The sequence below is a fragment of the Chlorocebus sabaeus genome, chromosome 19, assembly GCF_047675955.1.
Source record: "Chlorocebus sabaeus isolate Y175 chromosome 19, mChlSab1.0.hap1, whole genome shotgun sequence".
NCBI lineage: Eukaryota > Metazoa > Chordata > Mammalia > Primates > Cercopithecidae > Chlorocebus > Chlorocebus sabaeus.
Window position 1 is genome coordinate 11,784,788 of NC_132922.1, and position 13,108 is coordinate 11,797,895.

The window sequence follows — 13,108 nt, forward strand, 5'->3', positions numbered from 1 at the left end:
CTCTAGCCTAGGCCACAAGAGTGAAACTCCATCTCAAAAATAAATAAATAAATAAATAAAAACTATGTCCTCAATTTGTAAGTACATATATTCAATTTGGATTATTTTATCTTTTCCATGATGAGTCATGGAATACAGAACCTTTAAGAATAAAAGCTTTTTTTCCTCAGGAAGGACAAGGCGGCCGTCCTGGTTCTCCATGAGTCCATGCTTGACACTGGACTTACGCCCTCTTGAATGCCAGTTGCTTCTCCAATGTAGGTGCATAGCAGTGATGACTAATGGGTTATCGCAGGTAATTTGATTTAGACCATGGAGTTCATTCAAATTGTATATCTATACAATTTTCATATTGGCTGATTTAGCATGATAATCTGGCAAAGTATTTTTTGGTATTTCATTAATTTTTGTTTTACTTGTGTTAGCAGTTTTATAAACCAGTCAGTTTTTGTTTTTTTGTTTTTTTTCCTTATTGAAGCAACAGGAATTCTTACCCAGTCCAATTCTTGGGGAATTGTGGAATTCATGGGGAATTCTAACCCATGATATGATCTTTTAACGTTTATTTATTTTTCCATGATATGATTTTAAAGTTATTAGAAACCTGTACTCAAGAGTGCTTTTCAGAGTCCTTTCCATCCTTTTATGAACCTTTTAAAAGATACCATATTCTAGGATTTTGCATGCTTGTGAAGTTTTCAGAAACTGCATCAGCCTTAAGTAATTAACTGTGGAAATGACTTTAAATAGTTATCGTTTTTATTTATTTTATTTTATTTTATTTTATTTTGAGACGGAGTCGCTGTCGCCCAGGCTGGAGTGCAGTGGTGTGATCTCGGCTCACTGCAACCTCCGCCTCCCAGGTTCAAGCAATTCTCCTGCCTCAGCCTCCTGAGCAGCTGGGATTACAGGCGTCCACCACCACATCTGGCTAATTTTTTTTGTATTTTTAGTAGAGCGGGGTTTCACCATATTGGCCATGCTGGCCTCGAACTCCTGATCTTGTGATCTGCCCACCTCGTCCTCCCAAAGTGCTGGGATTACAGGCGTGAGCTACGGCACCTGGCTGTTTTTTGCTTTTTTCAATCAATTTTATGGGTACCTCTGCTCCATAGAGTTTGACCTTATTTATTTGAACACAGATACTGAGAAGGGACAGAGGTTACCTGGACTATAAAATAATGCAGTGATTCTAGTCAACAGGGAATCTTTCAATAGAGCATTGTTGTTGTTGTTTGTTTTTTATTTTTATTTTTTTTGGTGCTGTAGAATGAAATCCTTTGTACATTTTTTTTTTTTTTTTTGAGATGGAGTTTTGCTCTTGTTACCCAGGCTGGAGTGCAATGGCGCTATCTCAGCTCACTGCAACCTCCACCTCCTAGGTTCAAGCGATTCTCCTGCCTCAGCCTCCCAAGTAGCTGGGACTATAGGCGACTGCCACCACGCCAGGCTAATTTTGTATTTTTAGTAGAGACAGGATTTCTCCACGTTGGTCAGGCTGGTCTCAAATTCCCAAACTCAGGTGATCCACCCGCCTCAGCCTCCCAAAATGCTGGTATTACAGCATTTCGGTGAGCCACCGTGCCTGGCCTTTTTTTCTTTTCCTTTTTTTTTGAGATGGAGTCTCACTCGCTTGCCCAGGCTGGAGTGCAGTGGCATGATCTCAGCTCACTGCAACCCTCACCTCCTAGGTTCAAGTGATTCTCCTGCCTCAGCCTCCCAAGTAGCTGGGATTACAGGCACGTGCCACCACACCTGGCTATTTTTTGTATTCTTAGTAGAGACGGGTTTTCACAATGTTGGTCAGGCTGGTCTCAAACTCCTGACCTCACGTGATCCACCCACTTCAGCCTCCCAAAGTGCTGGGATTATAGGCATGAGCCACTGCACTCTGCCTTAACTCAGTATCTTAGTCCATATGTCCTATAACAAAATACCACAGACTGGGTGATTCATAAACAATAGAAATTTATTGGTTGAGCACCTCAGCCTCCCAAAGTGCTAGGATTACAGGCATGAGCCACCGTATCCGGCCGGATTTACAGACTTTAAAATTATCTTTACTTTTTCAATTATAAAATTATTAACCCACTTAGAACAGAAAAGCAATATGGAAAAAGGAGGAAAGAAAGGTCTTCTGTACTTGGATGGGGCCAGGTTTGGGGCAAGAAACTGGCACTGTGGAGCTTGGTGCTTGCCCACAGGACCAGCAGGCTATGAGGCAACTGACATGCCCCAGGGAAAGTCATCTTGAGTTGTGTGTTGACGATGAGGGGGTTACGGGTCCAAGCTGCAGACTTCTTAAGCCATTCTCTAAAACATCTACACTCCGGGACTGCTGAGATGGAAAGAGAGAGGTATCAATTTAGGAGGTATCAACTGGTATCAACTGGTGAGCCATCACAGGGAGGAAGGAGGGAGAGGTGAGGATGAGATCATTAGAAAGAGAAAAGAACTGGCACCAGAAGGGCCAAGAAGGCGTGGAGAAAAACAGGGAGGTGACAAGAGCTCCTTAGCAAAGGGAGATTGTCTGTTTACTCTGTTGATAGTTTCTTTTGCTGTGCAGGAGCTCCATTTAATTAGATCCCAATTGTCAATTTCTGTTTTGGTTGCATTTGCTTTTCAGAATTTAATCATAAATTGTTTGCATAGACCAGTGTCCAGTAGAGTATTTCATATTTCCCAGGTTTTCTTCTAAGATTTTTGTAGTTTGAGGTCTTACATTTAAGTCTTTAATTCATCTTGGGTTATTATTATTATTATTATTATTTTGAGCCGGAGTCTTGCTCTGTCACCCAGGCTGGAGTACAGTGGCACAATCTCAGCTCACTGCAAGCTCCGCCTCCTGGGTTCACGCCATTCTCCTGCCTTAACCTCCTGAGTAGCCGGGACTACAGGCGCCCACCACCACGCCCGGCTAATTTTTTATATTTTTAATAGAGACGGGGTTTCACTGTTAGTCAGGATGGTCTCGATCTCCTGACCTCGTGATTCACCTGCCTCAGCCTCCCAAAGTGCTGGGATTACAGGCGTGAGCCACTGTGCCCGGCCCAGGTTATTATTATTTTTAAAGTAAAGCCTCACTCTGTTGCCCAGGCTGGAGTGCAGTGGCACGATCTCAGCTCACTACAGCCTTCGCCTCCCTGAACCATGCAATCTCCCACTTCACTCTCCCAAATGGCTGGGACCATGGGCACATGTCACCATGCCTGGCTGATTTTTGTATTTTTTGTAGAGATGGGGGTTTGCCATGTTGCCCAGGCTGGTCTTGAACTCTCGGGCTCAAGCGATCCACTCGCCTTGGCCTCCTGAAGTGCTGGGATTACAGGTGTGAGTCGTCATGCCCAGCACATCTTGAGTTAATTTTTTTTTTTTTCTTTCATGACAGAGTCTTGCTCTGTTGCCCAGGCTGGAGTACAGTGGCGTGATCTTGGCTCACTGCAACCTCCCACCTTCCGGGTTCTAGCAGTTCTCCTGCTTCAGCCTCACGAGTAGCTGGGATTACAGGCGCAGAGATGGGGTTTCACCATGTTGGCTAGGCTAGTCTCAAACTCCTGACCTCTTGATCCGCCTGCCTTGGCCTCCCAGTGCTGGGATTACAGGTGTGAGTCACTGCGCCCGGCTGAGTTAATTTTTGTATATGGTGAGGGGTACACATGGACATAAAGATGGAAATAATAGACACTGGAGACTCCAAAAGAAGGGAGGGTGGGAGGGAGACCAGGGTTGAAAAACTACCTATTGGGTGCTATGTGCCAGTAGACTGGGTGACTCAAACCTCAGCATCACACAATATATCCATGTAACAACCCTGCACATGTACCCCTGGAATCTAAAAGAACAAGAGGGAGCCCCTGGTGCGAGAGGAGAACCCCCCCAAAAAAACAGGTAGTGGGGCCGGGTATGGTGGCTCACACCTGTAATCCCAGCACTTTGGGAGGCCAAGGCGGGCAGGTCACTTGAAGCCAAGAGTTCAAGGCCAGCCTGGGCAATATGGTAAAACCCTCTCTCTACTAAAAAGGCAAAAATTAGCTGGGCATGGTGGCGGGTGCCTGTAGTCCCAGCTACTCGGGAGGCTGAAGCTTGAGAATCACTTGAACCCGGGAGGCGGAGGTTGCAGTGAGCCGAGATCGTGCCACTGCACTCCTGCCTGGGTGACAGAGTGAGACCCTGTCTCAAAAAAGAAAAGAAAAAAAAAAAGGTAGGGGTAAGGGCAGTGGACAGAGGTGTGACTGGGCGCGGGGCTGCGGCAGGCGGTGAGGGGGGGGGGGTGGGGTGGGGGGGGCAGCAGGCAGGACAGCTCCTCACCTCTATCCTTTCAAGCCGTCGCTTTATGGCTCGGCTGTTTTTATCTAGCTCCTCTAACTTCTCAGAGGGGTTGAAGGAAGGCGGTTCCTCGTGGTCCACAAAGTTTTCCCAGCAGTCAGTAAACTCTGAGATCGGAGAGGGAAACCAGACAGGCCCCAGGGGCAACAGCTGCAGCGCCAGGAGCTCTTGCTTCCTTTCCCCTCTCTTCCCTTCTTCTTCCTGGATATTGCTCTGTCCGGGGAATTCTCCCTCCTGGGTGGTGTCGGATCTTGGGCCTCGACGGAGCCACAATCCTTCCTTCCTGGCTTCCCACAGATCCCGCCCCCCCCCTCACCCCACCCCCGCCAAGCCTGCGCCCCCGGGGGTTTGCCCTCTTGGAGCTGCAAAGCCTCTTTCCTACCTTGGCGGCCCATGACCTTCACTGGGACCTGGGATCTACTCAGAAGCAGCAGCCCCTCCTGATAGTGCGGGCGCCAGTGGTAGTACAGGCGGGAGGCGAAGATGCTCAGGTTCAGATGGTTGTGAGCCTTGATGAAGTCAACCAGCTCCCGGGCACAGGAGGGGCAGGGGCTCCATGTGAGGTAACAGGTGACTCGGTAGCACTGGGTTTCATCCAGTCCCATGGACTTGATCTTGTTAATAAAGCGAATTTCTGCATGGTGCTTTTTCTGAGGAGGGTCCCGGGAGGTGAGAATAGAGAGTCCAGGAGTCACGTGACTGGGGGCGGGGGCCGGGACTGGGGCGGGGAGGGGGTGAGGAGGGGTCTGTCCGGTGAACTTTCTAGTGGGTGGCCCGGCCTAGCACAGGGCAAGCACCCGCTTCCTGCCTTCCTTGGTTTGTACAGCCCTGCCCTCACGCACCCGTGTGTTAATTCATCTGTCCCGAGGCTTCCACAGCTTTCTCTAAATTGGACAAAGATCCCAGTGTCCAGAGGAAGAGACACCACCTCCACGCCCCAGTCCCGAAGCTTTGTGGACCTTGCCTTTGGACACCCGCCTAGGAGGCTGTGTCCAACCTGGGATGATCCTAAACAGCAGGTGAGAGCCGGGGCGGGGGGCGGGGAGGCAGGGCGGGTCCGGGCTGGCAATAGAGCGGAGGGCAGGGATGTGACGGAGTTGCACTCAGACCGTGGCACGGCACCTCGGCTTCCCCGAAGTAGTAACTGAGCTGAGATCGGGAGAATGAGTAAATGAGAGGAGCAGAAGGAACATTCTACAGAAGGGATTCCACAGAAAGGATTCCACAGAAGGGATGACTTCTTCGGAGGCCCGGGGACAGGAAGGAATGGGGAACATCCTAGGGAAGCTGGGCCCCTCAGACCCAGCTAAGCCAGAACCCAGGCAGGGACCGAGGGTTAGGAAAACACAGAGGGTGTTAAATCAGCAATTGAGAAATTTATAGGCAGGCATTTCATGTATTTTCTACACGCATCAGATGGGTTTAGCCCCTGCCGGGCCTGTGCCCAGAGAGCCCGTGTGGCACCTTGTTTTGTAAATGGCCTCTGGTAGGCGTGGAGCCATTCTGCGGCGTCAGCTGGTAACACAAGAGGGCCTTCCTCCGGTAGTAAGGCTTGCTGACATGGTGCTTGTTGTTAAACTGTAAGCTGAATGTTTTGGCTGTTAGCAGAGCCATCATGTTTCTGTGCAACAGAAGGGGAAAACGAAAGATGCAGGGAGCGTCATCTGGAGTCACCCCAGGCTCAAGCCACTTTTCAAACCCAACTCTTTTTTGTTTTTTGAGATGGAGTCTCCCTCTGTCGCCCAGGCGGGAGTGCAGTGGCGCCATCTTGGCTCACTACAACCACCGCCTTCCAAGTTCAAGTGATTCTCCTGCCTCAGCCTCCCAAGTAGCTGGGATTAGAGATGCCCACCACCACACCCAGCTAATTTTTGTATTTTTAGTAGATACTGGGTTTTACCATGTTGGCCAGGCTGGTCTCGAACTCCTGAACTCAGGTGATCCACCCACCTTGGTCTCCCAAAGTGTTGGGATTACAGGCGTGAGCCACTGCGGCCAGCCAAACCCAACTCTTTCTGTTCACTTGGACCCCTCTCCTTGGTGAGGGAGACCCTCCAAGGAGAGGTCGTTGTTGGCCAGGAGGACTGCAGTGGAGGAGGAGGAGGAAGCGCTGGCAGGAGGGCAGGAGGAGGGGAGTGCTTCCTCCAACCTTGTCTGCTACTTCCCATCCTCCCACCTGGGAGGGCACCCGCTGCTGCCCACAGCTGAGGCTCTTTGCATGGGAATGCCCTGACCTCATCACTATTCTGCCTGGGTTGGGTGGGGATCCCCTGCCTGAGAACTGTGGGTGTGCCTTTCTGGCTCCGCTGGGCTCAGACCTTCTCTGAGCTGCTCACAAGCCTCTCGCCTGAGTCCCAGATCCCTCTTTCCAGCTGCAGTTGGACACCCCCTCCTTGAGGTCCACAGGCCTCTTGACCCCTACATGTCCAATACCGGAACCCTTCTTCTTGGGGAGTGACGGGGTGGAGACTGGAGCTTCCTCTAACACTGTGCTCTTTGCTTAGGTGTGTGTTTCACAATTTTGTCTGCACAAAACACAGAGTTGGGTGAACAGGAAAAGCTGTTGTCACCAAGGGAGTGTTGTGACAGATATTTGGCTGAAGGAGTTACATCGCTTTTGCTCTCCTGAATTGTGGTTACATTCTACAGAGGATTCAATTTTGGATTTTGCTTTTATTTTATTTCTTTTTTTTTTTTTTTTGAGACAGAGTCTCACTCTGTCACCCAGGCTGGAGTGCAATGGTGCAATCTTGGCTCACTGCAACCTCTACTTACCCAGTTCCAGCGATTCTCCCACCTCAACCTCCCAAGTAGTTGGGATTACAGGCGCCCTCCTTCATGCCCGGCTAATTTTTGTATTTTTGTAGAGATGGAGTTTTACCACGTTGGCCAGGCTGGTCTTGAACTCCTTTGACCTCAGGTGATCCACCCACCTCGGCCTCCCAAAGTGCTGGGATTATAGGCGTGAGCCACCATGCCTGGCCAGGATTGTGACCCGTGCTGTCTCCCTGAGGGCCTGAGCTCCCTCTCTTTGGCCTCTCTGATTGGTCATTGCCCTTCTACTTTCTATTCTGCTTTCTGGAAGACCCCTGAGCATTTCAAGCCTCCAAGTCCTGAGAATTTCTGCAGCTTTCCCAAGCGGGAGGACCAGGGAGAGGGGAAGAGAAGATGCTGGCAGGGGCAGCAAGGCCAGGGTGACCTCTCCCAGCTCGGGGCGCCAGCCCTGGTCTTTCCAGGAACAGATCCCCCATCCTCACAGTATTTCTGCCAACCATCCTCCAACTCATTAAAAATAAGAAAAGTGAATAAAATTCTCCACTTCGGAATAAGAGCTCTTACTATTTCAGTTCTGTTAATTCCTGGCATTTTACTATTCATGTTATTTTGTTTTATTTTTTTAGTTTTGGTAGATAAGGAGTCTCCCTATTTTGATCAGGCTGGTTTGGAACTCCCGGCCTCTAGTGATGATCCTCCTCTCTCAGCTTCGCAAAGTGTTGGGATTACAGGCATGAGCCGTTGTGCCTGGCCAGGCAGGAGAATGGGGTGAACTCAGGAGGCGGAGCTTGTGGTGAGCTGAGATCGCTCTCCAGCCTGGGAGACAGACAGAGATTCCGTCTCAAAAAAAAAAAAAAAAAAAAAAAAAATCAGAGTAGCACCTCCATCCCCCAGGCCCAGGCGCTCTTCTAAGTGCTGAGAGAGTCTGAACTCATGTGATGCTGCCCTAGGGCTGCAGGGGCCATTCCTGTCTTACAGAGGAGGGGCCAGAGGCGCAGAGAGGCGGGGTAACCCGCCCAGGCCACAGAGCTGGGGACAGATGGAGCTGGGGCCCCTTTCCAGGCCAGCCCTGTCCAGCCTCTGCATCACGGGGCCCTGCAGGAGGGAGCCGTTGGGGACCAGGCTCTCTTCTTACTAAATTTTAAAATAAAAGCATTTCTCCTGATCATTAAGTTTTTCCCTATATTCCATGTTACTGGTGTCATTATAAATGGTGAATGCTGATTGTGGAGGAGGAGCGTGTGTTCGGGGTCATCTGCGTCCTCCTCTGCCTACAGTGGAGACATCCTTGGAAAACAAGATTTATCTTGTGCTTCAGAGACCATTCCCTCCCCACACCTTCTCCTAAGACTCTGTATTGAAACAAAGTAAATCTTACAGAAAGTTCATCAAAGCGCTGTGAACAAAATTCCAGATTGCTCCTGTCATCCTTTAGTTCAGTTCTCCCAGTTCCAGAACCCAGGAATGGCAGGAAGCACACAGAGGGAGCACCCTCCCAAGGTGGGGAGCATCAGCCCAGCCATGACTTTTAGGGGAGAGTCTCAGCAGGGGACCTGGACTGGGGCAGTTGGGGGAGGCGGCCCATTCAGAAGCAGCAGTGGGGAGACCACACAGGAGGGCAAGGAGCCTGGCTGGGAGTGGGGGCGGCAGGGGATTCAGAGGGGAAGGAGCCCAGGGATGGGATGGGGGCAGCGGGAGGCCAGGGCCGAGGCCCAGAAGGGCTGCCAGGCAGGAAGGGGCAGCAGAGGACCCAGTGGACAGAGTGGGCAGCGGTACCTGATCTGTGCTTCTGGCCACAGCTTCCTTAGCAGGCTTGCCCCTGCTTGTCTGGGGCACTAAGTTTCACTTTTGTTTCCAGGCAGCTCTCCCAAAAGTCACCTCCCAGGGCTTGATGAGGGTGGCTCCACCCTCTCCCTTTTTTGGGGACTGGAGTGGGAGGGCCCTGGGTGCTTCAGATCCCTCAGGCTCCTTCCTTTCTCTACGTTCCTCAGGCTTGGCAGGGGAAGTCTGATAGAGATGCCTCACCTCCCATCCTCCCATCCCCAATTCCCTCCCCAGGTACAGCCAGACCCAAGTCCTTCCCCAGGTACAGTTTACAAAGGAACAAAGGCTGGATGCAGTGGCTCACACCTGTAATCCCAACATTTGGGAGGCTGAGGTGGGCAAATCACGAGGTAAGGAGACGAAGACCATCCTGGCCAACATGGTGAAACCCCGTCTCTACTAAAATACAAAAAATTAGCCAGGCGTGGTGGTGGGCGCCTGTAGTTCCAGCTACTTGGGAGGCTGAGGCAGGGAAATCACTTGAACCTGGGAAGCAGAGGTTGCAGTGAGTCGAGATCGCGCCACTGCACTCCAGCCTGGTGACAGAACGAGACACTGAATAAAAAGAGAGAAAAGAAGGAGGGAGGGAGGGAGGGAGGGAGGGAGGGAGGAAGGAAGGAAGGAAGGAAGGAAGGAAGGAAGGAAGGAAGGAAGGAAGGAATGAATTGATGACTGGTCATGGTACCTGTTATCCCAGCACTTTGGGAGGCTGAGGCCGGTGGATCACCTGAGATCAGGAGTTCGAGACCAACCTGGCCAACTGCACTCCAGCCTGGGCAATAAGAGCGAGACTCCGTCTCAAAAAATAAAGTATGATAAACGAAAGGAATAGAAGCCACAGAGAGGAACAGGGATCCAGACCAGGGCTGAGACCACAGACCAGATGTCATTCCCCTGGTGGGCAGGGCAGGCTGCAGCCCCCTCCCCACCACCCCACTGACCTTTGTCATTCCGCTTCCTGGCAGGACCCTGAGCCTGATGTGAAATGAGCACTGGGGTCAGGGCTCAGGACTGCATGTCCAGCGGATCCAGTGCCCATTACCTTGCCCAGTCCCCAGATAGCACTGGGAAGGGAGAACTGTGATCCTGACAGTCAGAGGAGGTCCCAAGCACAGAGAGGCTAAGATACTGTCTCCAGGTCACACAGCAAATCAACAGCAGAGCTGGAGGGCTGGCCAGGGCTTCCTGTGTCCCTCCTCCCCCACAGCTACTGCTTTGAGGTTCTTCATTGCTCCATGGAAAGAGGAGGAGAGGAGACACGAGGAAGGGGACTTACTGCTCCTAAAGGGCCTCCCAGGTTAGAGATGAAGGACCTGGACTTCACATTTGCATCCTGGAACCCGTGTTCTCATCTTCATGCATATCAGCCAACACCCTTCAGATCATAAACACCAAAGAGCCAGGCCAGGTGTGGTGGCTCATGCCTGTAATCCCAGCACTTCGGGATGCTGAGGCAGGCTGATGACCTGAGGTCAGGAGTTCGAGACCAACCTGGGCAACATGCTGAAACCTTGTCTCTACTAAAAATACAAAAATTAGCCAGGCATGGTGGCGGGCACCTGTAATCCTAGCTACTCGGGTGTCTGAAGTAGGGGAATCATCTGAACCTGGGAGGCAGAGGTTGCAGCGAGCCAAGACTGTGCCACTTCACTCCAGCCTGGGTGGCAAGATCAAAACTCCATCTAAAAAAAAAAAAGAAAAGAGAAAGAAAAACTAAAGAGCCCCAAGGAAAGTTGAATCCCAAGGGTGAGGACTAGGGGCAGTCACTGCAGAGTCTAGGTTCCACACCAAGGAGTCCCACTGAATCTTGCCCAGCTTGTCCCTCCATGTCCTCCCGCCCAACACACCCCGACAGCCCCCTAGACCCTGCCTGGCCCCTGGGGTCACAGGAGCTTGGGTGGGAATTTAGAAGGTTCCTGGGAATGGCATCCCCTCCACCCTATCTGTCCTAATGTTGGGGCTACAGTCCACGGAAGATTCCAGAATAAGCGGGGTCCTGCCAGAAGCAACATCAGATCTGCACTCTGTAGTGCTGGTTAATCAGAGAGCTGAGTCTCCCAGGCTGAGAAGCAGGGAGGATGGAAAGGAAGGTGGAACCCTTTCCTAGTCCTTCCCACAGGCAGCATTCCCACTGTTCCTCCAGTGAATCCCTGCAGCAGACACCCTGTGGTGTCTAGGACGGGCCTCTGCTTAGGTGTTGTCTCCAGGAGGAGGGGAGGTTTGGCCTGGCCACTGTGGCCTGTGTTCGTTGCTGGAAGAGGGGACCCGATCCGGACTCCAAGAATGGGTACTTGGATCTCTCACAGGAAAGAACTCAAGGTGAGCCACAGGGTGTGGTGAAGTTATGATCGTTTATTAGAAGCTCCCGCACTACGGACTAGGGAGGCCTCAGAAGGCAGAAGGAAGATGTCCCGTCTTTGTTTTAAGCTTCTTTTTTTTTTTTTTTTTTTTTTGAGACGGAGTCTTGCTCTGTCACCCAGGATGTGGTGCAATGGCGTGATCTCAGCTCACTTCAACCTCCACCTCCCAGGTTTAAGAAATTTTCCTGCCTCAGACTCCTGAGTAACTGGGATCACAGGTGTGCAGCCACCTGGCTAATTTTTGTATTTTTAGTAGAGAGGGGATTTCACCATATTGGTCAGGCTGGTTTCAAACTTCTGACTCCTGATCCGCCCACCTCAGCCTCCCAAAGTGCTGGGATTACAGGTGTGAGCTACCATGCCCGGCCTAAATCTCCCCTTTATAAGGACACCAGATTTATTGGGTTAGGAACTACCCCGACGACCTCATCCACTGTGCCTGGCCTAAACTCTCCGTATATTGGAGTCTTATCAATGTAAAAGCTAAGCTATGTCTACATGTAAGCGAGCTGACAGTGTGACAAAATTTATTACTCTGTTGATTTAAAGAAAGTTATCCAGGGTCTGGCATGGTGGCTCACATCTGTAATCCCAGCACTTTGGGAGTTCGAGGTCAGCCTGGCTGACATGGTGAAACCCCATCTCTACTAAAATTGCAAAAATTAGCTGGGCATGGTGGTGGCACACCTGTAATCCCAGCTACTCAGGAGGCTGAGGCAGGAGAATCTCTTGAACCTGGGAGGCAGACGTTGTAGTGAGCCTAGATCCTGCCTCTGCACTCCAGCCTGGGCGACAGAGCGAGACTCCATCTCAAAAAAAAAAAAAAAAAAGATATCAATGAGATATGCATATCTTATTTAAAGTGTATGATTTTTAAATCATGGTCTTTTCGTTTAAAGAACAATAGATTGGGCTGGGCACAGTGGATCATGCCTGTAATCCCAGCACTTTGGGAGGCTGAGGCGGGCCAGTCACCTGAGGTCGGGAGTTTGAGACCAGCCTGGACCAACGTGGAGAAACCCCGTCTCTACTAAAAATACAAAAATCAGCCAGGCGTGGGGGTGCATGCCTGTAATCTCAGCTACTTGGGAGGCTGAGACAGGAGAATCACTTGAACCCAGGAGGCAGAGGTTACAGTGAGCTGAGATCAAGCCATTGCACTCCAGCCTGGGCAACAGAGCAAAACTCCGTGTCCAAAAAACAAAAAGCAAGCAAAAAACAAAAACCAAAAACCAAAAAACTCCCATCTCCAAAAGAAAAAAAACAAAAAACAATAGATTGAATAATCCCTATAATGATTGAAGATGTTACAGGCAGGAGTCCCAGAAAATATCTTGGCATGCCTTTGAACTTTGATTTCATTTGTAATTCAGTTTTTTGTTTTGTTTGTTTGTTTGTTTGTTTGTTTGAGATAGAGTCTCACTCTGTCACCCAGGCTGGAGTGCAGTGGCACGATCTTGACTCAATGCAGCCTCCGCCTCCCGGGTTCCAGCAATTCTTTTGCCTCAGCCTACCGAGTAGCTGGGACTACAAGCGCCCACCACCACGCCCAGCTAATTTTTATATTTTTAGTAGAGACGGGGTTTCACCATGTTGGCCAGGCTGGTCTCAAAACTCCTGACCTCAGGTGATCCACCTGCTTCGGCCTCCCACAGTGCTGGGATTATAGGCATGAGCCACCATGCCCTGCCTGTTACTCAGTTTATCTAGGTAATTTAGTTTGACATCAAATACACAAAAGTATAATAAATGCAAGCCCTGATGGGAAATAAAGTAGGTGCTTACCAGGAAGGATGATAGCTTTCTCCAAATGAGGGGGAATC

General features: G+C 50.5%; 1 protein-coding gene across 2 annotated transcripts; it reads right to left on the reverse strand.

Moving 5' to 3' along the window:
* Positions 1 to 1,951: 1,951 nt before the first annotated feature.
* On the reverse strand, positions 1,952 to 8,993 carry APOBEC3H (apolipoprotein B mRNA editing enzyme catalytic subunit 3H). 2 transcript variants are annotated; one of them, XM_007975824.3, is made up of 5 exons: positions 8,878 to 8,993; positions 5,791 to 5,947; positions 4,709 to 4,976; positions 4,309 to 4,433; positions 1,952 to 2,335 (listed from the first exon to the last, which is right to left on the reverse strand). In XM_007975824.3, exons 2-5 carry the CDS (start codon positions 5,941 to 5,943, stop codon positions 2,246 to 2,248), a joined length of 636 nt encoding a protein of 211 aa, XP_007974015.3. In that variant the 5' UTR covers positions 5,944 to 5,947; positions 8,878 to 8,993; the 3' UTR covers positions 1,952 to 2,245.
* Between the last annotated feature and the right edge of the window lie 4,115 nt (positions 8,994 to 13,108).

Coding starts and splice junctions, on each gene's coding strand:
- APOBEC3H (XM_007975824.3), bottom strand. CDS start 5,943: ATGATGGCTCTGCTAACAGCCAAAACATTCAGCTTACAGTTTAACAAC. Junction 4,977..5,790: donor GAGGCCATTTACAAAACAAG/GTGCCACACGGG, acceptor GACCCTCCTCAG/AAAAAGCACCATGCAGAAAT. Junction 2,336..4,308: donor GACGGCTTGAAAGGATAGAG/GTGAGGAGCTGT, acceptor CCATCTCAGCAG/TCCCGGAGTGTAGATGTTTT.